The 24,934-nt window shown below is 35.7% G+C and overlaps 2 protein-coding genes across 5 annotated transcripts; one reads left to right on the forward strand and one right to left on the reverse strand.

Annotated features, from left to right (window-relative positions):
• Window positions 1-443: 443 nt before the first annotated feature.
• LOC121733570 (acetyl-CoA acetyltransferase, mitochondrial) lies at window positions 444-3,854 on the reverse strand. 3 transcript variants are annotated; one of them, XM_042123861.1, is made up of 4 exons: window positions 3,718-3,854; window positions 3,324-3,509; window positions 1,974-2,992; window positions 444-912 (listed from the first exon to the last, which is right to left on the reverse strand). In XM_042123861.1, the coding sequence occupies exons 1-4, from the start codon at window positions 3,769-3,771 to the stop codon at window positions 642-644; spliced, it is 1,530 nt and encodes a 509-aa protein (XP_041979795.1). In that variant the 5' UTR covers window positions 3,772-3,854; the 3' UTR covers window positions 444-641. The 3 variants fall into 3 exon arrangements, with proteins under 3 accessions (XP_041979795.1, XP_041979796.1, XP_041979798.1); XM_042123862.1 differs by lacking the exon at window positions 3,718-3,854 and having other exon boundaries at window positions 3,324-3,667; XM_042123864.1 differs by lacking the exon at window positions 444-912 and having other exon boundaries at window positions 1,764-2,992.
• Window positions 3,855-4,647: 793 nt separating this feature from the next.
• On the forward strand, window positions 4,648-23,698 carry LOC121733569. Of its 2 annotated transcripts, none has more exons than XM_042123860.1 (14): window positions 4,648-4,911; window positions 7,139-8,168; window positions 12,138-12,268; window positions 13,902-14,180; window positions 15,196-15,386; window positions 16,485-16,622; window positions 17,570-17,804; window positions 18,504-18,688; window positions 19,013-19,207; window positions 19,608-19,829; window positions 20,065-20,132; window positions 20,499-20,625; window positions 22,562-22,734; window positions 23,177-23,698. In XM_042123860.1, exons 2-14 carry the CDS (start codon window positions 7,186-7,188, stop codon window positions 23,685-23,687), a joined length of 3,438 nt encoding a protein of 1,145 aa, XP_041979794.1. In that variant the 5' UTR covers window positions 4,648-4,911; window positions 7,139-7,185; the 3' UTR covers window positions 23,688-23,698. The 2 variants fall into 2 exon arrangements, with proteins under 2 accessions (XP_041979794.1, XP_041979793.1); XM_042123859.1 differs by lacking the exon at window positions 4,648-4,911 and adding an exon at window positions 7,035-7,071.
• The last annotated feature ends 1,236 nt before the right edge of the window (window positions 23,699-24,934 follow it).

Consider the following 24,934-nt stretch of genomic DNA (forward strand, 5'->3'; position numbering starts at 1 on the left):
GAGCTGCCGGATGGCCTGATAACTGATGGTACAGCAATTGCCGCCAGTCCCCACCCGTGGCCACTCTTTTCTTACTAGTTGGTTCGAGTTACAATCAGTTACTGTTCTGGGTTGCACAGTACTTGTTTCTGGTTCCTATAGCCTATTATAATATCCAATCCCCTTGGTTACCTATTATTATCTTACTCGTAAGTCGCAAAGTCGATGCCTTGTTTTGTCTGAGTTTGGTATTGTCCTGACTCCTGACTTATTTACGCAGCTTGCAGTATACTGCATAGCTCTCCTGCGTTATAATAATTCATGCTACAGGCTTACAGCCAGCTCACAGCCAGTGATTGATTGATTACTAAACAGGCAATATTGAGTACCTAGCCAATCCAGGAAAAATTGAGTGGAATGATAAATAAAACAAAAGATAGTATATAATAGTATATTTCTTTGATTACTTTTAAAACTGATTAAGTATGCTGTTTGCTTAATATTATCATTTCTCTGTTACAGGAGCAAAATTATGTTTGATTTTATTGATTCTTCAGTTATCTATTCTAACAGACTTATCAGGAGGAATCTTAATAATGACCTTGCCCTCTCGGCAAGATAAATTTTGTAATTTTTATATCACATATCATTACACCTACAACTTATTTATAAGACTCAATTCGTAGAAGTCTTCTTTCTAGTACATCATGATTAAGCCTGTGCATACATAAAAACCTGCCATTTAAAAATAGAACCGGTATATCTAACCGATACAATCTTAGCCACCTCAAGTTCTCTTTTAAAGTTATATCAACTTTACGTATCTCTAATCTATTTTTGTACGGTTCTAATTCTTCCATGACTATGTCACAGAGAGGGCATGGATCTTTTGTGTAAAAAGTTAAAACTGGAAGACCTTCTTCAACCTCATCCCTGAAAATTAGGACATTCAATATTATAAAAAAATAAAATCTTTTTTAACATAATATATTGTTTATTATAAAAATAACAATAAAAGTGTATATTACTCATAATTGATCTTCTGTTATGCTTAGAAATACTATACAATACTATTTTATATTACTGCATTCTTATGCTAAAACTATGTAAAATAGTTCCATCAGAACATTATCTCAATGCATCAGAATGTATAATTAATTATGAAGGCACATAAGCATATTATTATAGATGTTATTAAATCCAAAGTTACAGCCATCTTGGGATTTAATTATTGCAATTATATTACTGGTGTTAATATTATTATTTTATTACCCACAAACAAATATACCAAGCATTTCATAGGGGGATATTAGATTATCATATATATTGGATCCGAGATCATTGAGTCAATGATATTGGATAATGTAATATAGACATATGATTCATTTCTTCCTTGATCATAGATTTTTGACATTTGCTGAGAGATTGGATCTAATACAGTCATAGAAATAGGTGTTGCCAGTTATTTAATATAAAAAAGAGTTTTTAATTTCTTGTTCGTTAATATGTTTCAAATAATGTAATGTAATTATTTTTCTAATTATATACTTGGATAATCTTGCTGAAATAACAAAAAACAAGCCATATTAAAAATGACGATGTCTTTTGACAAATCGAATTCTCTGAGATCTAGTAACCCTGACGTCAATACCTGTCAGTGTTAGCGCTCTCCATTGGCTATTGAAACCACATATGACGTAAAATAGGATCAATGAAATATGTTAATGTAATACGCAGATATGATCAAATGATCATATATATTGGATCCTATATATGATCATAGAAATGATCCAATATAAATGATAATGTAATACCCCATAAACCTAATATATACACTGTGACATTCTGTTCTTATAACAAAATACAAAACATTCTTAGAACATTTACAAAAACCAATAAATAAATATAAAGTGTTTTATAAATTAGTACCAAACTTTAAGTTTTAACATCGTAACAATATGCCAAAATGTATGTTAGTTTTATCTTAAACTTACAATTTTTCGATCATAATTGAGGAGGCTCCACCGCCACCATTACAGATTGCAGCAACACCCTTTTCTCCCTTCTTAAGAGCATGACACAAGTGGACAACTATCCTCGCTCCTGACATTCCAATCGGGTGACCGAGACTTACTGCACCTCCATGCACATTCAGTTTAGCAGGGTCCAGTTCTAATACTTTCTGGTTGGCAACAGCAACAACACTGAAAGCTTCATTGATCTCCCAGAGAGCCACATCCTCCTTTTTCACACCAGTCTTTTCTAGTAACTTGGGTATAGCAACAGCAGGGGCAATAGGGAAGTCAATTGGGTCACATTCCCCATCAGCATAGCCCACAACACGAGCCAAAGGTTTAACATTTAATCTCTTGGCCGCCTCAGCTGTCATCAGAAGGAGAGCTGCAGCTCCATCATTGAGTGTCGAAGCATTGCCGGCAGTAACTGTTCCATTCTCCTTTTGGAATACCGTAGACAACTTTGTGAACTTATCAAAGTTAACTTTCTTATACTCCTCATCCTCTGCAAAAATAACTGGTGGGGCTCCTCGTTTTTGTGGCACAGATACTGGCACTAATTCATCAGCAAAAGCTTTTGACTCATAGGCTGCTGCACTTTTCTTGTAGCTCGATATAGCATACTCATCTTGTTGCTCCCTGGAGATGCCTAATTTCTTGGCTGTGTTTTCAGCACAGTTGCCCATGTGAAACTTATTGTAGACATCAGTGAGGCCGTCATGTACAATACCATCGACCAGTTGCATACCTCCGTAGGAAGTTTCACCTCGTTTCAAGTAGAATGGTACATTGGACATAGACTCCATTCCACCAGCCAGAATGACATCTTGTGAACCGACTTGCAGCCCCTGCACTGCCAGCATAATTGATTTCATGCCTGAGGAGCATACTTTGTTGATAGTGGTGCATATTGTGCTCTTTGGAAGACCACCAAAAATAGTCGCTTGTCTTGCTGGTGCTTGGCCCAAGTAGCCAGAGCAGACATTTCCCATGTACACCTAAAAACAAAATTGTACATTAGTTTTTATCTATTTGTTGCCTCCTGTTTTTACTTTTTGGATATTTTTTTTGGTCCTTACTTTTGGTCATTCTTTCATAGTTTACTTGTATGTTTATCAATAATGTTAACAATTTACATCAGCTGATAATGTACATAAGAGTATGAGAAGACAAAATATAAGACTACTTCATGCGAAATGTTTCCTTGTGTTGAGATAAACTGATAACAATAACCACTCAATTTGGATAGCAACTAGCACAATATTATAGGTTAATTGCATAACTTAATTTCGGATAACAGTAAATTGAGAAAGTAGGTGCATAACTAACCTCCTTAACCTCCTCTTTGGGCACCCCGGCTCTCTCGACCGCCGCTTTCACGGCCACCGCGCCCAGTTCCGTCGCAGATACACTGGCGAGACTCCCTCGGAAGGACCCTATGGGGGTTCGCACTGCAGATACTATCACTACATCGTTCAGTGCTTTCGTGGAGTACGCTGCCATCGCGGTATTAAACTATCAAACAAAATATAATACTTGAAAATACTGTGATAATACAAGGGTTACGTCGGTTATGTGTTAAGTACCAAAGCCCAGTGATTAAGCTAATGCACCTTCCACTGAACCGTTCATAGCACGACTGAGCAGAAAAATAAAGAAATCGCCGTGCGTGTACGTTTTATAACAGTACTTTGATCGTATGAATGACAAGAGGAAAACAAACCTTGGTTAACGATGGCATTTTTACAGCTATAATTCTAGTTCTTACAAAAATCATAATTAAAATATATCACAGAACTTTCTCTTCGATGTAAAATGTAACACTGATAAAAAATTTCAATTTAATCGACCCTCGATTATATTAACCAAACAACTGGCATTTTATCAACTTTATTTACTTTGTTATTCAAAGAAATACATTTGATAATAGCATCTGTGACTTAGATATAAGGTTGAAATTTAAAATTTATACAACAAAATACAGAATTTTTAAACTTTGACCTCTGCATAACCGTCTTATACACCGTTCGATTTTTTGCTTTTAATCATCCATCTTTCAGGTGCTGTATTAAGAACGGTTATGATTTTGTATATTTTACAGTTGAGAAGGTAGAATTTATAAGCAACATAGAGATTTATTAGACGGTAATTTAAGTATTTACCGTGTTTTATGACTTATGAGCATTGGACACATAATTGGTCTATTTCTCGGACTACGATACTACGTATGTCTATTTTCCAAAGTCTGATTGTTATATTTTGTTTTCAGTTTTAGTTATGTTCTATGAAAAAGTAGACGTTATTCCTGCAGGCAGCGACTGCACTCAGCACTACAGCGGTCAGGAAGTGAAGACTAAGCCAAGTCTAAACTTTTGAGTTGAATGGTAAACGATAGATTTCTTTCGACTGATTATTGATTTTGTTTTTGAATTTCGGTGTTTCCCCATTTATTTATGTAGTGAATAGTCATTTGAAGACCAAAAATAAAACTGAAAGATGTAATTTTGTGGAACTGGAAACCGGAATGTTTGTATCTTTCTCTCTAAACAAAAAAAAAACATATTGTCAACGTCAAGTAGCTCCGTCATTTGTCAAATTGTCATGTGGTTCATGGTTGTCATTTAGTTGTCAATTGTCAACAAGCTGTTCTCCATTGTTCGTGTTAAAAAAATATTTTATTTAAGAATTTTACATGATAAATAAAAAGTGCAAATATACAGTGTCCTTTTCTAATATTTTGTAAGAAATGTTTTAAATTTCAATAGTTAAAGTGTGCTTGTGGAACATGAGTTCATAATTATGATAAAAGAGTGCTTTATTATAATTTTTAAAATAGTAAATAACTCTTAATTTTAATACGTTCCATAATGTTTTAAAGAAAATCCCTGCTTCTAAAAGGATGTAATTGATGCCTAAGGTATTTTTTATAATTAGCTTCTATTCTCTAAGTTTGCTTTTAATTTTTATAAGTTTGTCACATACAAAGTAGGTCTTGCTTGCTCTAAGTTCCTAATATTATGTTCCAACTCCCATTTCGAGAAGTCCTATCTTTTAATTAGTAGTTTATTACTCATATTATATTATAAATACACCAAAAGGTACTATAATGTATTGCCCTTGCTTCATAATAATAATTTATCTCATTGAAACTGATAACTTTTTTGTGTAATATGTAATTTAATTATTGTATGAAATTAGGCACTGTTTTTATTGAAAAGAAAGTGTCTTACAGAAATTACAAGAAATTAAATGGGCAAATTACATCATTCATATACTTAACTAGCTGTTGCCCGCGACTTCATCCGCATTAGTATAGTAGATCACGTTCCAAGTATTATTTATTGTACAAAAATATTCAATGTACAGCATTGACTTTCCTACGATTTTATTATATATAGATGTTCCGCGCGGCTTCGCTTGCGTAATTTAGGAATTTCACGCGACCATACATTTTTCCGCAAAAAAATATCTTATGTCCCTTAACATGGTCTATTCTTCATGTTTGCCAAATAACATAAAAATTGCTCCAGTAGTTCTTAAGATAATAAGTAATTTCATATAATTTCCCCCGTTTTTTCCACATTTTCCTCTATTTCTTCGCACCTATTAGTTGTAGAATAATAAAATATAGCCTATGGCCTTCCTCGATAAATAGGCTATCTAACACTGAAAGAATTTTTCAAATCGGACCCATAGTTCCTGAGATTAGCGCGTTCAAATAAGCCCTTTCAAATAATTTCCCCCCGTTTTTTCCACACTTTCCTCTATTTCTTCGCTCTTATTAGTCTTAGCGTGATAAAATAAAGCCTATAACCTTCCTCAACAAATGGGCTATCTAACACTGAAAGATTTTTTTAAATCGGACCAGTAGTTCCTGAGATTAGCGCGTTTAAATAAGCCCTTTCATATAATTTCCCCCGTTTTTTCCACATTTTTCACTATTTCTTCGCTCTTATTAGTCTTAGCGTGATAAAATATAGCCTATAGCCTTCCTCGATCAATGGGCTATCTAACACTGAAAGAATTTTTCAAATTGGTCCAGTAGTTCCTGAGATTAGCGCTTTTTTCCACATTTTCCTCTATTTCTTCGTTTCTATTAGTCTTAGCGTGATAAAATATAGCCTATAGCCTTCCTCAATAAATGGACTATCTAACACTGAAAAAATTTTTCAAATCGGACCAGTAGTTCCTGAGATTAGCGCATTCAAACAAACAAACAAACAAACAAGCAAACAAACTAACAAACTCTGCAGAATTATAATATTAGTATAGATTTTTAATTATTTTTGTATTTCATCTTTTTGATGATGAACAAAAAAATAATTTTATTTTTTGTGTACTACAGACAAAAATTTGTGTCAACGAAATAACATTTTTTTTAATTTACAGTTTAAATCATGGGTAAAATTTGTAACTTTACCCATGATTTAATACTTCGATCGCAGATTCCAGGAAATGCTTTTGTATTCTATTGTTGTCGCGATCACCGGTGCTCTTATGGGGCTTGAAGAATTAACCTCTAAATTAAAATTTTGAAATCAATACAGCATAATTAAATTTCAATTTTTAGTATTATTGCAGACATCTGTGGAAGATGCAAAAGTTAGCTATACAATATTTATTTTTGATAAAAATCAAGTGCTCAACTTAGTACTTTATAGCTTAGTAATCTATTAATGTAAATTTTATGCTTATTACTTCAAAGCTTTTGTAATAAAATTTTTTAATGTGTTAGGTAAATATTATTCTCTTAAATTTTTCTTATCTGAGTGAACAATGTAGTAATAAAAGCTTCAGTATTTTAGAGCCTAATTGTAAATGTTCTAGAATTCCAGATTGATATGAATGTAGGTTAAAGTATCTTTAACTTTATAATTCATAATCTCCATAACAATCCAGCTAGACTATTGAGTAAATTGTGTACAATTTCATTTGGTACATCTGTGTTAAAACATTAAGCCTCACTTTCCGTACTAATGTGAGTAATTAGCATGTTTGTTCACTCGTGAATCTTGTTCGAGTTTACTGATGTTAGTCATCATGAATAGACTGTGGAAAATTGTGTCTGCTAAATTTTGTATGCATTGTTACGTTTAAATAACATTTTAGTGCAGAATACAGTGTAATTTTTTTCTTTTTTGCAGGGTTCTCGCCAAAACGAGCTGGATATGACCTAGGGCATGCAATAAAAATGGATATTGTCAACATGGATGAGGGACAATACGAGCAACGAGCACAGCCTGGGAGTAGCATGGACAGTGAAGCATCCAGCACCGTGGATAGCAACGATAGCAGCGAACGAATGAGTGACACCATCACAGACGACGATGACGATTTGAGGGAGGACCTTCAAAAGAACATACCCGATTGTTACAAGTCTGATTTAAACTTTGCATCACAAAACTCTAGTGATATTTCCGAAGATAATGAGGAGTTTCAAACGACGGCGCTTTGCCAATTCATGGATATTTTGAATGACTTAGACGAAGTTTTGGATAAGTCGCTGCTCGCGTGCTTAGACGACGGAGCGAAATCTCTCGACAGCGGGGACGAGGATGTGGTGTTTAAATTAAAGGAAATCGTTAAAGAGGAGGAGGATTCTCAGAGTTCGTGCGACGATGATACACAAGTCGTGGTTTGCCCAAACAGTCATCGCTCGATACCGCAAGCAACGGAAAGCGTGCAACAAAATGAGCCGCGGAACTCAAAATTCGGGCGATCGAAAAGTTTTTCCGAGATACTGAAACCTAATGTCGAAAGGCCGATAGAACGAGTGAATACTGTCAACGATAGCTTGAGGAATTCAATGCGATGCCTCGATCCGATAGTCCTTCCGACGTTGACAGACACGTCGTGCGAGCCGCTCACACTACCTGTGATACTTTTTTTAGAGCACCACGTGAATATGCGACCAACTAGTGCCCCAATACAGCTTCAGGTTACGACTAATATAAGTAGTGATAGTGCCTCGGGACCACTGATAGTCGGTAGGCGGACGTTGCTGATGAATAGGACGTTGTCGCTGCCGTCGCCTGGTGAGAGTGACGTCACCAACGACTGGACTGGCAGAAACACTGCCCGGAGTACTGCCAGGAGTAGCACATCTAGCTCCTCAACGGAATCCCTGGTTGTGTCTCCTACGAATCAAAACATGGCCAACGCAACGGATGAGAGGTAAGATTTTTGAACATTGTAATATTATACAACTGGTATTATTTAATGCTACTTCGTAACATTGTCTGCCTGTCTGTCCATAAATCAACTAGGTAATTTTATAAAAGCTTAGCTAGGCTTTTCTCCAGGGCCGTCTCTAGCCCATGTGGCGCCCGTGTGCAAACATTACCCTAGCGCCCCTTAACAAGCGCGCGCGCGGTCAAAATGAAATGGGTACAAAGTAAAAGTACAGTTTGTCCGGCCGCTTAAGGGTGAGGACTCTAAGCGGTGGCTTCTTTCGTTCCACCAGACAAATTATAACAGCACATCAAGTTACCACACAGGTACTGTCAAATTTCTCCAAAAATAGATAACAAACTCTATTGTTATATGTTTGTAGATTGAAGTTTTTTTCGGTTTTGACCATGATGTGCTCTTGAGTCTTGACTGACCCTAACAAGCCTAACCCCAAAACGTAAATTTTATATCGCTTAAGTACTTCAATTTTACTTTAAATTTCATTTTCTATACTTATTAAACATCACATCATCACAACATCGGTATTAATTCTACATCCGAAGAGCCAGCATGGCACAGTTTGTTTTCTAAATTAGAACACTGTGCTTTTTTGTATCTAAATCCAAATCCTCCCACTACCTTTTTTGAAAAAACGAGCGATAGGACACTCACTATTACACCAAATAATATAATTTTCATTTATGTGTTTTAAGGTTCATTTCACGTTGAAAAATAAAGATTTTATTATTTATATTGCAAAAGCCGAGCCGCTCATGGCGCGCCTTGCTTTGCTGTAATTCTACAAATATAAGAAGAGCTTCGGATATTACACAAAAATGTTTGCAAACTGGAGTTCTTTTTACGTTGGTCAATAAAGCGTGGGCCGTGGCGGCCGGCCAGCGCGGGCGCGCGCCGAGTGCGAGCGGCGCTCGGCGCCCCTAGGACCGCGGCGCCCGTGTGCACCGCACACATTGCACCTAAGGGAAAGACCCCTGCTTTTCTCTTTAGAGCATGGGTTCCCAAATTTATTTTGTCTACTGCCCACTTTGAGAACAAAATATTATGTTTTAACACTGAACATCCTAGAAAATATATTTCTTAAAACTTTTAATTCAAAATATTATTGAATTCATATCTATACTAATATTATAAAGCGGAAGAGTTTGTTTGTTTGTTTGAACGCGCTAATCTCAGGAACTACTGGTCTGATTTGAAAGATTCTTTCAGTGTTAGATAGCCCATTTATTGAGGAAGGCTATAGGCTATATTTTATCACGCTAAGACTAAAAGCAGCGAACAAATAGAGGAAAATATGGCAAAAACGGGGGGGGGGGAATTATTTGAAAGGGCTTACCTTACGAACTACCGGAGCAATGTTTCTGTTATTTGGCGCAGATAAGTAGACCACGTGAAGGATCATAGGCTATTTTTTGTGGACTAATTTGTCTGTGAAATATCTAATTTACGCGGACGAAGCCGCGCGGAACGTCTAGTTATTTGAATAACGCTCATGTGTATGAATATAATATGCTATGCTGTTTAAAGCTATTTTTACTGTTTTAAAATACCACTTCTGTGTTATTAAAACCCATAAATATTACGAGATTCATAAACAGCAAGTAATTTAAAATACTTAAACTTAATTTAGCATAGACAATGCCAGTAGCTGAATATAATATTTGTCTGCAAAATATTTTTGTAATCTATCTAACCTTCTTTGTCATAACTTCACAAATAAAAATGTACTACAAGGAAAGTATATTCGCAAAATAGCCTTTCTGATTACATTACTTTTTATTGTGTGCGGAAATTGTGTTATCAAGTATGGGATTTACTATGTAAATGAATGTGTAATTTGTGTACTTCGACATTTACGGAGAACAGTTTATTTTATAAGCAAAATGCTGTTTACTTTTTTTTGTTCAGTTGGTCAACCAGTCTTCTTCTAAGGACTAAGGACGCCCACAATTTTAAGATCGCTTGTCCAAACATATAATAGCTACCAATGAAGTATCTGATGAATCTACCAATGACGACCCACCTTTTGATCTACCAATAGCAACTATTGCTGACTGCTGAGTGCTGACCAATAGCGTCTCCTTGCGTACCCGCCCCGCTTCCTCCTCGTCCCACCAAAGAGATCTAAAATTCGAACATTGCGCTTTTTTCCATTTTTACCGAATACTTTCAAAGTTTTTTGAATGCCAATTCGAAAAAGTCCTTCCTTTCTGCAAAACGGATGTGCGTCAATACGTAAGTGGAATTTTTAGTTGAAAATACTCGGAAACTTGCTTGTTCAATATGAGTCAATTACTTTTCGTGGTGATATTAGCTTTAGGATTTATAATATAATCGACTAATCGCCAGAGTTTTGGCGGCTATACCAAATCTTAAACCCCCTTATAGGTAACTAATAAAAGAATTAACTATTTATACGGTGACTATAATAGATAATACCCGCAACTCAGTTGCGCCAATATTCGTTTATCGCGCGGGAACTTACATTTTTTCGGCATAAAAAGTATCCCATGTCCTTTTCCAGGACTCGTATCTCAATACAATCAGCAAAATCGGTTTAGCGGTTGGGGCGTGAATAGGTAACAGACAGACAGTCAGACAGACACACTTTCGCATTTTTAATATTAGTATGAATGTCTGCTTGTCTTATTCGAGTAGGTACCATCGAGGAAGTTGATTCCTATGCAATTGACAGACCAACGTTATTTGGTCGAATATGTCAATTCAATGTTAATTGTGATCTGTCAGCTGGGTTTGACGTAACGCAACCAAACTACTTAGGTCCCCGATTTGCATAGGAATCAACTACTCTGATAGTACATTGGAAAAATCACTTGAAAGACAAAGATTCTTCATTCATTTCGAAAAAAGAGGTCATATTTTCGACAGTGCATGTTGAGGCTATATAATTAGACGCTGTTATATGCATTCGTGTACTAACCCACAAAAATGACGTATTGAGTTCAATAAAATATGAATGCAGAACTATGTTCTTTAGATGATTAAGAACAAGACTGCATTCAACAAAAAAAAATGTCGGTTAGGACTTAGGACACAAATTCTTAACAGCGACCATAATATAAGAACTGTGATGTTTCTGATCGTACGAACATAATAAGCTACGACAGTCGACACTATTATATTTCCTGTTTGTAATTACGTCAAAAGAAAACTTGTTCTGTAAGCGATACTAATTTTCCTATGGCGCTATAGAAAATGCCTGGTCAGACGAGTTTTCTCTATGTCATCAAGCTTAAGCGTGGAGAATTGACATGGCATTTCTATTCTTCGAAGGAAGACTAAAGTATAGTTGTAGGACAAGTATTCTAAAGCAAGACATTTTATCCTACAGACTATTTTTTTTCATTCTTCATGTGGATTGTGGAAGTAATCTATAAATCCCATACTAGCTAGCTTTAAAATATAAATCCCATACTAGCTAGCTTTGCAGGCGTACTCAACTATCGTCTATCGGCTCGTAATGATATTTTTTATTATTTTGTAATTTAGCTACTAATACAGAAATATAATTCCTTTGTCTGTCTATTGCATAAGTGGCTTATTCATTGTCTCTCAGTTGATAAAGACGCATGCGGTTTAATCAAAAAACTCCTTATCACCCAAATATTCGTGACCGTTCAAAATTTAAGATAACTCACGTTTTGTCGCTTTAAAATTTATGTAGGTAGGCATGATATAATTTGGCCATGAGGCATATTATAATTATTAATTTTGTAAGGCATTTTTCTGCATATAAATAATAATAATAGCAACAAGACACTTTTAGAGTCCGCAACCTGCAAAAATCCCGTAAAAGTATAGTGAAACGACAAATAAGTCTCCGATTCTTTTTCAAATCGGGGATTCCCAACCTTTTTTTCGACATTGTCAAAAATTTACTTCCTGTGACCAAAAGCCAAAACAACCTTTTTATTTTTTTTATTATTATTAAAGGAACGAAGACATAGAAGATCCGCCGTTTGGAGTATGGCCGCACCGTATGAGCGCTATGCTGGCCTGCCTCAGCTGTACGGTCGGCATATTTAATATATCCCGGTTCGCCATGTTCAGCGTACATTTTGGAGGTGAGTTTGTTTTGCTGTCGGTACTTTAATCGATGTGGTTTCATACCTAGGAGGAGCTTATTCAAGCCTAGGCCCTTACTTACTTACCATTACTTACCACGTTTTTTTAAGGGTAAAAAGTATCCTTTATTTTTTCTCGGGTCTCAAAGTATCTCCGTACATACTTTCATCAAAATCGATTTAGTTGTTAATGCGTGAAGAGGCAAAATACTTATAGATAGACTGACAGATAGACAAACTTTAGATTTGTAATATTAGTACATGAATAATTGAATAGCAACCGAATAATACAATAGCAAAGGAGACCTAGATTCTGTAATAATCCTCGTTCAACGTAATGCTACACCCAAGGTTATTTCAACCTAGTTTTTGTCTTGGTGGATTTGGTGGTCTTGGTGATTTGCTGAATTAATTCAAAATTATTAAAATATTCTGTCAAACTGAGTTTCGAGTAGTATCCAAATACATAGGTTCATTTCAAAAGGTGACTTACGCAGAACGCTTAAGAGGATACACCAGGGGCTAGAGAAATTAAAAAAAAGTACGTGTAATATCTATAGCTGTCTCCCTTACCTCAAGCCTATACCGCAGAACGCGATAGAGACAACTGCAGAAAATCCAGAAAATCAACGATTCGTTGTCCCCTGATTCCTTCTCCAAAACTTAACCGATTTAAGTACTTTTTTCATTAAAGATTAAAAAAGGGCTTGAGCTGTGTTCCTATGTTTTGCTTTTTTTTGTATAATCTATCCAAATCTGTTTTCTGGACGTTTGAACACAGCGGAAAATTTGGCCATTTTTTTGGGTTTTTGAATGTTCATATCTTATTTAATAATTAAATTATGAAAAAAAAGAAAACATAGGGACATTGTATTAGTGGCCGTAGATATTCAGGAAAAAATTATAACTCTACTAGCATTATCCAGGGAGGAAACAGGGGACAACGTTTGTATGGAAAAAAGGGCGGTGTGGAATCCTCTTAACTCTGGATTAAATACAATGATAGCTCTTTTGTTTTTTGCGTATAAATGTGCATGTCGATTGTCGCTACAAGTGTTCTTAATCTTAACGAATTAGGCATCCCGCATCCATTCACAAAAACTTTATTACTAAACTGATACACTTGAGATGAATGATGATTATCTGTTTCAGATAAAATTAAATGCGAATACAAAAAGTCGTTTAAGGTTATTTAGCATAGTTTACTGAGTAAGGAATTAGGAAGTCAGTTTTTGTAATAGTCTGTTTCCTATTATATTGGTGATGGTATTCTATTATTTGTAACCTTGAACCGTAATTGTCGGTCTGGTCTGCTCTGAAATGGTCATTTTGATCCACTATTATGGTAATTTAATAGACAATCAAAACTAATAAAAGTTAAGACTTGTTGGTACCAAAATCCGTTTATCGTGATGGAATTTTACATTTTATGCGATAAAAACAATTCTTTGTGCCTAATTTTCTCAAGACTCAACGTTTATCAATACGAAATTTTATCAAAATTTGTTCAGCGTTTTAGCGAAATTAAGATACATATACGAATTTGCGGGAAATCTTTAGAAATTGAGTGTTTGAGATACCGGTCCTTTACCAACCGACTTTAAAAAAAAATTTTTTTTTTCTTTTGTTTCAGCGAGCTTCATAGTACAATTCCTAATTCTGTCCCTCTTGGTCGGCATACCTCTATTCACACTACACTTGTGCCTGGGCCAGACCTTGCGCTCCGGGCCTATAGATATGTGGAGGATATCTCCCATACTACAAGGCATAGGTGTGGCCCTACTCTTAGCACAGATGCTAATAGGGGTGTACAGTATTATTGGCCTTTCCTGGGTCTTCGTATACTTCAGAGATTCCTTCATAACCTCAGAAGATAAGTACAAGTGGGCGCTTCCTTATGGAAGTGGAGAAGGTAAGATTAAAGATACTTAAGTGATGATAAGTGTAATTGAAGTGTTGTTAAACACGTACATTTTATCTACACTCGTGATTTTATCTAATTAGATATGTTTTTTATCGTAATATGAAAGGTATTTTGCTTTTATGATATCCGTTATGTTTATTCTAATGACATGTTATGTAACTAATAATTATGCAATTAGAAAGATAATTATTAATTAGTGACTTCCTTAATTTTTAAATATAATATTTATGTTTATTAAAATTAATAATTATATATTTTATTTCTGTAGTTTTTACGTATGTCCATAAATTATTATAAGCTTTGTATTTTCACCGTTTTCAAGCCTTAATTTTATCAACTTTTTAGAAAGATGCGACGTTTATTTTAAAGAGGTTTTATTCTGTCTGTCTCATTCTATAATTTGATAAGTGGACGAGATAGAATTCGGATTAAATTAGTTTCCTTTTAACATAGCTTGGTGAAATTTAATCTAACGCAGATAGCAGACAATTCTTCAAAGAAATGTTTATACTTACTACTACTTCTTTGACGACCTCTGATATAGCTCAGTTGGTAGCTCAAGCCGTGAGTTCGAAGATATAAGATCGTGGGTTCGAATCCCTCCGACGGAACAAAAAGTTTTCAAAGTACCTGGGTCATGGATGTGTATTAAAAGCTTATCCCCTGTCAGATAAAGCTAAAGAAATTTATTAGATGGTTAGGATAGCACTTAATAGACGTGCAATAGATTAATATTGATTTAGGGTTAAATTTAATTGTTGTTCTAATGGAGCGACATAGTCAATGTTGACTAAGCTCCCTAAATAAAAAAAAATAAAAAAAATATGTGTATCATATAATTAAAATCTTAAATATATGTATAGTATAAAAGTATTAAATATATTTCCGTTGTCTGGTACCCGTAACACAAGTCCTTCAGGTTCTTACCACGGGGCCAGACTGACGCGTCCATAGATATTATTATTATTACTATATTTTATAGAAACTTCCTTTATCTTTTCAGATGTGATCTCAAAGAATATAACGATGAAAATCTACGAGACATTGCCAGTATATTTTCACAACGAAGTATTAAAACAAAATCCGGGAACAAACGGCTATGGTACTATAAAGTTTCATATAGCGTTCAATTTGGCTGTGCTCTGGATGATTGTGTTTGTTGGACTATGTAAAGGGATTAGGTCTTATGGAAAGGTATGTTGATGATGATTAATATGAGTATTTAATGTAAATGGAAATATTTTGTTTATTAGCAAGAAGTAATACGTTTGTTTAAAGTTCTGAAAATTTCATAAATAAAACTTTATTTTCTACTGAAAATTACAATCGAAAATATTAAATAATACATAATTTTTAGAGCTATAATTTTTTTACCACAATTAGAAAGTTACTTACATTAGACCCAATTCCACCAACGTCTGTTAATGTTAACAGCTTGTTAAAATGTCATGTCTTCTCTTTCATTCATATGAAAAGCGAAAGAGATGAGAGGTCTTATCTCAATCCAAAAATGATAACCTTGCACAAAACCAAAGACCAAGCGTGTACGCATCACAATAGGATTCATTTTAGCTTATCATTAAAATTGTATTTTTTTAAATATCTTCTATCTTCTATATAATATATAAAACTCAAAGGTGACTGACATGGTGATCTATCAACGCACAGCCCAAACCACTGGACGGATCGGGCTGAAATTTGGCATGCAGGTCTACCTGCATGCCAAATTTCAGCCGGATGCCTACGTCATAACATCTATGTTATGACGTAGGCATCCGCTAAGAAAGAATTTTGGTAAATTCCAACCCCAAGGGGTTAAAATAGGGGATGAAAGTTTGTATATAATAATACTTCTTAACGCGAGCGAAGCCGCGGGCAAAAGCTCGTTCTAAATAAATATTAAATAAAAAGATTGTTCAGACCTTTTTAAAATAGATTCATTAACAATTTCATTAAAATAAAATGTAAGTTATTCTTGTTAATACTTATATTTCGATGACAAAGAGTTTTGTCGGAGGTGAGTTTGTAAATTAATTACAGCGATAGTATTATATTTTATTAAAATGTTTATGGCTTAAATCCTTTTAAATATTGTGCTTTATATCTCATACATTTCGTTATTATATTGGAACTAGGTAAATCGGGTGTCAAGAAATATCATGATGGGATTTCACCTCGCCTTAATTTTAACAGTCGTTGGTGAAATTTAGCCTTAGTTCAAAATGTAAATGCTCCTAATAAATTCTTAGATTTTGCAAAGAAGGTTAATTATTTTATTTTTTTTACTTGCAGGCTGTATACATGCTGATATTCTTGCCTATATGCGGTATTTTGATACTTTGCACCAAACTGTTAACTCTGATCCCTTATGAAGCAGTGACAAATATCTTCGCCGAGACCGAATGGAGTGAATTCTTTATTAATTCTAATGTAAGTAATCAGTAATCACGGAACTTATAATTATAATGTTTTTTTGGCAGCTGTAGTTATCATTTTGTTATATTCAAAATAGGCTGAGCTGAGGATGAAATTAGATACAGGGTAAAACCGTAAAAAGTGAAGTCAACGCAAAATTTTCATATTTTAGCCTCTATCGTAACAAAATGACGAATGGTTTTTCCAAACGAACATAATACTCGCTGATTTGGCGTTGACTTGAATTATCCGGACTTACCCTGTATCCGAATTAACCCTGCTATTAATTCCTCTAACATAAGTTAGCCCAGTGAACAAAATACTAGTTGATTTAGCGTTGACTTCGACTATCCGGACTCACCCTGTACCCGAATTTATCTTGCCATTAATTCATTATAGTAAGTTAGTTCCAGTGAAAAAAAAATTTTGCCGATTTAGCGTTGACTTTAACTATCCAGACTTACGCTGTATCCGATTTTACCCTGATATAATTGCCTTAATCACAAATTAGTCCCAGTGAACAAAATACTCGCTGATTTAGCGTTGGCTTAAATAATCCGGGCTTGCCCTGTTCCGAACTACAATTAGCCTTAATAACTAGCTAAAAGCCGAGCTTTGTGAGGGCTCGCGTCGTCACACCTAGCTTGACTGACTGGTGATAACACATCTACATACAAATAAAAAATAATATGTTAAATCACAAATCAATAGGCGTTATAGTTTTTCCGTAAAGTGTACCACAAAATGTGAAGGTTGTGGAATATACTAGGGCTCGCTTCGGTCGCCCTGATAAAAGGGAATCCCAAAAATAAAATGTTTTTATCGTTCTTAATTTTTGGAAGCCCTAAAGTGGCTTAGCTTAGCTTAGCTTAAAGTGGCGTAGAGTAAAGCAACAGCGTACACACAATAATTTTGCTTACCGTTTTAAATATCCCTTCTGCCAAATAAAATGTTGTTTTCAGAGCTGGGCAGCGGCAGCACAAGAGACATTCCTCACTTGGGGACTACTAGGTGCCTGTATAATGCAACTCATATCACACAAGGATGCCAAACGGAAAAACAGCTTAACTCTACAGAGGGAAAGCACTTGTATAGTCATATTTACCTTCACAATACTGTTACTAGGATCTTTCCTAGCGAATATATGTGTTCAAATACTAAGAAACCACGGATATATTTACATGCCGAGTAGTTATGGTAAGTTATTATTGATTTTTATGTTATTGAATTAAAATTAAAATATCGAAGGACCTAAAAGTTCATTCTCTAAAAAATTCAAATATAAGGCAGTAAAGTTTTTTGTGGTTTTGAGCCTAACGCAAATCGAATACAAAAATATTTACATACATTTATTGTACTAAACTTGACTTTCTCAAGTAACTAAAATATACTTGGATATTTCAAATAAAACAATGTATTCACTATTACCTTTAATAATTACTTAAAAAAATACAAAACGTATAAAACTTCATGTTACATTGACAGACGATAGTCTGGAAAATGCTGATCGCAAATACGCGGCCGTAGTTCGGTATGATTACGCCTGCAATGTATTTTAAATTACCATGCCAAAATTACGTCGCGTTATAGCGTACAGCCGAACTTCGGTCGAACGTAAGTTCGGCAGCGATTTTGGGCCCGGGGGCAATGTTTTTTTTCGGCGTCAATTCGGCGGCGCTCGAGACACTGAATACTCGGGCAAAGTTACGCAACTTAACAAACAACGGGCAAAGTTACAACGCCGCATAATTTCGGTTCGGACATATCAGTCGAATGCATCGGAACGTAAAATCGGCCACGGAAGTTCAGTCGCGTATTTCCCACCTAGTGTGTTTAGACACTTACACAAAAGTAACTAAACATTTTAAGTCAACATAAAAACTTTTATTTTGACAGAAACAATAAAATCCTCCCAATTCCTATATCCAATAACGGAACCGCCGCCGAGTACGGCGCTCCGGCACTTCACCCACTACGGCGGTATAGTGGGTCTGACCGTGCGGCGCACGCTCAGCGGCTGGCAGCCCCTCCAGCTCGCCACGCAGATAGTGCCCGCCGCGCTCGCCGTGTCCGCCGACGTGGTGAGTACACCTTGTGACTGCAATGCGACAGGTGTTTGACAGCAGATACAATATCTGCTGTCCGATATATTTTTTTAATATGAAATCTTTGATATACAGCAGATATTTTACAGTGTTTGAAGACAGTGAAGACATTACTGTCATCGCATATTGCGAGCCAGGTCCTCTAAAAATTAAAACTGAACTAAAGTATGCCAAATGTATAATAATAATGAATCTATAAAAGAGTTATTTGGAAGAAACCGAGATTTGTACAGTGCCTTAGTTTTAAGCTTGTACTTACAAAGAACTAAAAAGTGTTTTTCATACATCATTTTTTCCCAGCTATCTCCGGTTTGGGCAGTGATATTCTACTTCATCATCATCATGTTTGGCATCGCGCAGCAGCTGGCGATCTGGCACTGTGTCGTCACTGGCATCATGGAGTTTAACGTGGAGACGCTCAAGATATGGGACACGACTATTACGTTCTTCAGCTGCGTGTTCGGATTGGCTGTTGGGTTGCTGCTATCTACTGATGTAAGTTTCGTTCGCTTGTTTCATCAGTAGAGATGTATTATTACATTTAAAAGATGGCTTTACCCTAAACCCTTAAAAAATAATAAGGCTGATCAGGGTTATTTCGGACAGGTGTAAACAGGGTAATTTTGGATTCAGGGTAAGTCCAGATAAAAATTAATGTTTAATAAGGGAGTTATTTTCTCGTTTGGTACCACGTTGCAGATGCCATTTTGCTGTCATAACTTACCTTAGCCAGGAGAACCAAAATAATCCGGATTTACCCTGGATCCGAGTTTGCCCTGATAATGCCCTATTTTTACGTGACTGCGCCAGAAAGTGTTAATTTTTTGAGCTTATAATAATAAATTATAATTGTTGGCACGCACTGCAGTTGCGAGTGATTGTTTTTGTTCCACAGATGGGCGTGCGTATAGTATACTGGTTGGACTACACCATATCGGGTGGGTGGTGTCACGGCGCGCTCGCGGTCGCTTTAGTAGTGGGCGTATTCGCGGTGCGCGGACGCCCACTATCAGCGGATACGTTAGTACGCGTGCTGTTCCCGCCTCGTACTGCCACTGTGCCCATAGCGGCGTTACTGAGCTTCGTGTGGACTGTGTTGCTGCCTGTCGCGATTGCCGTGAGTGTTATTACTTATTACATTATAGATGGGACATTGGAGAGTCAGCGAAAAATACCTGCCAAGACTGTTTATTGAGTGTTTTTATTGTTAAGATATAAAATCATCTTTAATCATAACACATTATAATAACATGCCATTTATTTAGAGGTGTTAAAACTGTTTACTTTGATTTAATTTAAAAAAATCAGACAAACAACTAATGACATATACTAAGTAATGTTTTCTGTTACAGGCTATATGCATTGTAGATTTTCGGGTGGGACAACAGCGGCAACTTTATAGTTGGAGAAAAACTGCCGGGTATGTTAAATTAATATTATAATTTGTAACAGGGACGTGCGCGGTACCACAACAACACTTTTGCTGAAACGACACAACAACAAAATGGCATGTCATACTACTGACAAGCGAGCAAAATACTCACTGATTTAGCATAACTTTAAGTCATCCGGATTCACCCTGTATATGGATTTATACCTGTATCCATATTTACCCTGTATCCGGACTTACTCTGTATCCATATTTACCCTGTATTCACTATCCGGACTTACCCTGCATCCGTATTTATCCTGTATTTATATTTACTCTGTATCTGTAGTCACCCCGTATCTGTGTTTACCCTGATGATAAGCCCTATTTATGACATATTACCTTATTTTTTCCCAGATACTGGCCAGTATGGGTACGTCAGGTGTCCGTGTGTATACAACAAGGGCTCTTACTGCTGGTTCCAGTAACCGCCTTCATACAGACCTGGAGATACATGAGCAAGGGACCACCTGATATATTTGAGGTAATTATTTATCTGTACCCAAATTCTGTTATTTTAAACCTACAAATTAAAGGTGAGACCATAAAGTTAATATACGGTACCTAGCGGAATAGAGAAACAATCCCGAGCTGTCAAACGAAACCGAAATTGAATTACATCTGTGTGTACAAATCTGTTTACGTGTGCGTGAAAATTATGTTCCTACATGACACATTTTTCTTAGAGCTCAAATTATCAACGTGCCGATACATGCAGTCTGACTGTCAAAACAGATGAAAAAAAATATATCCACAGCCGAATATATGTATAACCTCCTCGTTTTTTGGAAGTCGGTTAAAAAGGGTTCTGCCACTACAAATCACGCATCTCTTTCTACCACGCAGTGTTACTGATAATGACATCTCGCTTGCTCAGCTCTTTGTTTCTCTATTTCGTATAATTTTCGTTACGCTTAGTGCGGTCAGTCTCAGCCATAAAGTTAATATACCTATATAATATTAACTTTTTGGGTGAGACTGAGACCGCAATAAGCGTAACGATAATTTCCTTTATCCGTACTCAAGTTCGGCTATTTTAATTTAAAATTTTTGATGCAGTTTTGGTATAATAAATGTGACTAGAGATCGCCCAATGGTCGAAATTCGACCTTAGTTTCAAGGACATTAGGACTACTACCTATATTTTGTAAAAGATATTGACTTTATCATATTTTTTTTCAACTCTTGTCTCTGGGACTAATGGCCTCAGCTGATCTCAGACTGGCTGTGTAAGCATTGTCTAATAGTATCTTAGATTCAATAAAAAAACTTTAATCCATTTTCAATTTATAAAAGAGTATAATTCGTATGTATAGGCTTGTCACTCAAAAATCTTTCATTTCTCATGTGTGTGTGTTATGTTTTATTTGTTAAAAAAATGTATGATAAAACCATAATTTTAAAATAATATTAGTTCGATGCACTCCTTCACCATATAAACTATAGCTGTGCAAAATTTCATGCACCTACGTTTCCCCATTTTTCGTAAAAAGGGTTACAAAGTTTTTCGTTCGCGTATTAATATTATGATACCGCACGCGTATCTAAACTATGAGCGATGCTAAACCCAAAGTACCGCAGTGTCGTCCTGTATTTTCGCAGTAGTCAGTACGGTTTAGGAGACCATACGTTGTCTTTATACATTGTGTACGACAATATGTTTTAAATTGCATGTTTTGAAATTCTTATACTTTCTTGATTTGAGCATATTTTACTTTGCTAATTGCTAATTTTGCTATTTCATAATTACACGCCGTCTTAGGATTATGAACCGAACGAATGTATGAATGAACTGGTGAGTATACTGTATCCATAAAATATTATTCAGTTTGTGTACTGGTTTTTACTATTATTTTTTTATTGTAAAATACGCATTGTCGCTGCGAACCGTATTATACGGCAAACAAAATATCTCACACATTAAACGGCTATGCGCTATCTTATATCTCGTTAATCGCTATATTAAAATTTTACTCAATCGGTTTTGCCGTTGAATCGTCAAAAGGTAATAGACTCAAACTATTTCTGATTTATCATTCACTTTCTCATCGTTATTACAAACGACAAAATGTGTCTGTTACTACTTAACGCTTAAACCGCCTAAAACATGGGTGAAATTAATTTTTATTTTATAACTAGAGGACGCCGGCAACTCTGTTGTGCCAAAATTTGTTTATCGCGTGGAAACCGTAAATTTTTCCGGGATAAAAAGTATCCTATGTCCTTTCCCGAGACTCAAGTTATCTGCATACCAAATTTCAGCAAAATCGGTCAAGCGGTCTGGGCGTGTAGAGGTAACAGACATATACGTCTGTCTGTCTGTTTCTCCTTCACATTTTCGCATTGATAATATTAGTATGGAAGTATGGATACAAAATAGTGGGACTACGATTAGCAGCAACAAACTTATAACGTTACAGCGCATCCAGAACCTCTACCGTCCGTCGATGGAGGCGTCGCCGCGCCGGGCCCCGCCCCCCGTGGTCCCGCCCCCCGACCCTCCCCCCAAATACACGCCCCCACCGTCATACAGTACCGCGACCGGCGCACGATTGCTGAACACGCTGCGACGTAGTTTCCGCACGCTGCGCAGGTATGTTTACTGAGAACTGTGATGTAAAATAAACGGTGAATGTAGACTCTCAAGTGTAGTGCAGTGTCGAGGCTAGTGATGAAATCAATGAGTCCAAACTAAATTTTCGTATAATAATCCAAAAAGTAGTCCAAACTTGTAACGTGCTAGATTCGTCTTCTATCGCGTTGTCACTGACGTGGTAGAATTGTCGCTATAGACGATAAATTTAAAGGTGTGAAAGCTTTCAACAATTATGAAGATAAATATTTTTCTAAGCAAAGTTTGGATTTTAACGCTCAACTCAAAATATCAAAAAAAATACTTCAAGCCCACACAGTTTGCTCAACGTGCAAACTGTGTGGGCTTGAAGTATTTTTTTCGACGTTCGCGTTATCAGTTTGTCAAAAATTATAAAGCATACAAAACTGTATTATAATTTATTTAATCTATTCAATTTCAGGATAACGTCATCCCGCATCGAGAACGACGACGGCCATGCACCAATCACGTTAAGCGAAAGCGTCGAAAGACATTCCGAGCCGCCAATCACAAGCGACTATCTACCTCAAGATCCGCCTATATTGACCAATTACCTATCAGAACCGCCTATATTGAGAAACGAGATGCGACATTCAACGCCATCTATCGTACGTAATCAAACTTTACCTAGTTCTCGTAACGAAACCACACATGGAACGCCTAATATTCGTACGTCAAGTAACCAAACGCCTAATATTCAGCCATCCAACGAAGCGCCTAGTCAGGATATACGTAGTCAAGTAACGCCAACTATACTACGTCACGAATCAGAATTCACAAGAGCGCATTTACGCCGCTCGTTTTTGAGGGCGGAGTCTTTACGCAATGTGCGTGCGAGTTTGCGGCGCAGTTTGCGTTGTACACGCAGCGGGAGTCATGAAAGGTTAGTTAGGAATGCCGAGCCTTTGGCTACTAGAGCTACGCTTATATGAGACTTAATGGAAAATGTCATGTAACATTTTGAGGGTCGGATAATATTTCACTGGGTTGTATTATCAGAAATTTATTATCAGGCGGACCTGCATATTTTGAAGGGTTACGTCAAGTCCAATATACGACTTAAATTGACCCGACCAAATAATGGAACTTTGCCATCTGAAGAATGTATTTCTCTCAATGAGTTGGCTTTTTAACGGTCATGATTAAACAGGTGAACAAAAACCGTACAATCAATTTTTTCAACATAGCAAAAACAAATTTAATAAATGAAATAAAAAAAAGAAAAACTGATCTAATTGATCAAAGATGTCTCAGAATTTTTATATGAAACTTAACATCACTTAACTTTGTTATAAAAATATTATCTATATATATATATATATATATATATATATATATATATATATATATATATATATATATATATATATATATATATATATATATATATATATATATATATATATATATATATATATATATATATATATATATATATATATATATATATATATATATACACCACTATTTTTTAGTTAGTACCAATACTTTAGGGGCTTATTAGGTACCTGTAACTGATCATATTTATTTAGTTAAAACATAAAAAAACGCAGACCCAAAATTGTCCACGAAAATACGTAATATTTGGTAAATTCATAATTAATTCAATGACCGAAGCGCGCCTCTAGATACTAGTATGTGTAGTAAGTTCCTATTGGTTAGCGTATGCGCTCGCCGCATCCCATTGATTAATCTTCGGCAAACTCGCGTCGATGCTCAGCACCCCCCTCCTCCCCTGCGCCCGCATTGTGCCCCGCGGTAAAACAAAAATGAGTAAGACAGAATACTATCAATGAATCAGTCAATGGATAGTAAAATGTGTCCATAATTTTATGGTAGATTTATTAAAAAAAGAAATTGCAATAACTTTGTTATTTTTAGATATTATAAAATTATTTCTTCACATATATGATAATAATGGCATGCCTGATAAGCCCCTAAAGTATTTGTACTAATTAAAAAATAGTGGTGTATATTGACGTCTCATAATAATAGCGAAGACTTATGAATATTTTGTGGTAATACAATTACATAGTAATAATAATTATTATAACTTTAGCGGTAGTTATACATTTTATACGAATATGTACTTATATCTTTAAATTAGAAATAATAATTTTGTATTGCTGTTTGCGGAAAGTAGCTTACAATTTGTGCATTTAGTACTCTTATTAGAATA

Source organism: Aricia agestis, chromosome 14, assembly GCF_905147365.1.
Source record: "Aricia agestis chromosome 14, ilAriAges1.1, whole genome shotgun sequence".
NCBI classification, from domain to species: domain Eukaryota; kingdom Metazoa; phylum Arthropoda; class Insecta; order Lepidoptera; family Lycaenidae; genus Aricia; species Aricia agestis.

Excerpts from the sequence above, each read along its gene's own strand:
- LOC121733570 (XM_042123861.1), bottom strand. The coding sequence starts at position 3,771 with ATGATTTTTGTAAGAACTAGAATTATAGCTGTAAAAATGCCATCGTTA. Across the intron at positions 3,510-3,717 it reads AAATGCCATCGTTAACCAAG|TTTAATACCGCGATGGCAGC; the intron begins GTTTGTTTTCCT and ends TTTGTTTGATAG. Across the intron at positions 913-1,973 it reads TCAATTATGATCGAAAAATT|GGATGAGGTTGAAGAAGGTC; the intron begins GTAAGTTTAAGA and ends CCTAATTTTCAG.
- LOC121733569 (XM_042123859.1), top strand. The coding sequence starts at position 7,035 with ATGAATAGACTGTGGAAAATTGTGTCTGCTAAATTTT. Across the intron at positions 15,387-16,484 it reads GGATTAGGTCTTATGGAAAG|GCTGTATACATGCTGATATT; the intron begins GTATGTTGATGA and ends TTTTACTTGCAG. Across the intron at positions 16,623-17,569 it reads AATTCTTTATTAATTCTAAT|AGCTGGGCAGCGGCAGCACA; the intron begins GTAAGTAATCAG and ends TGTTGTTTTCAG.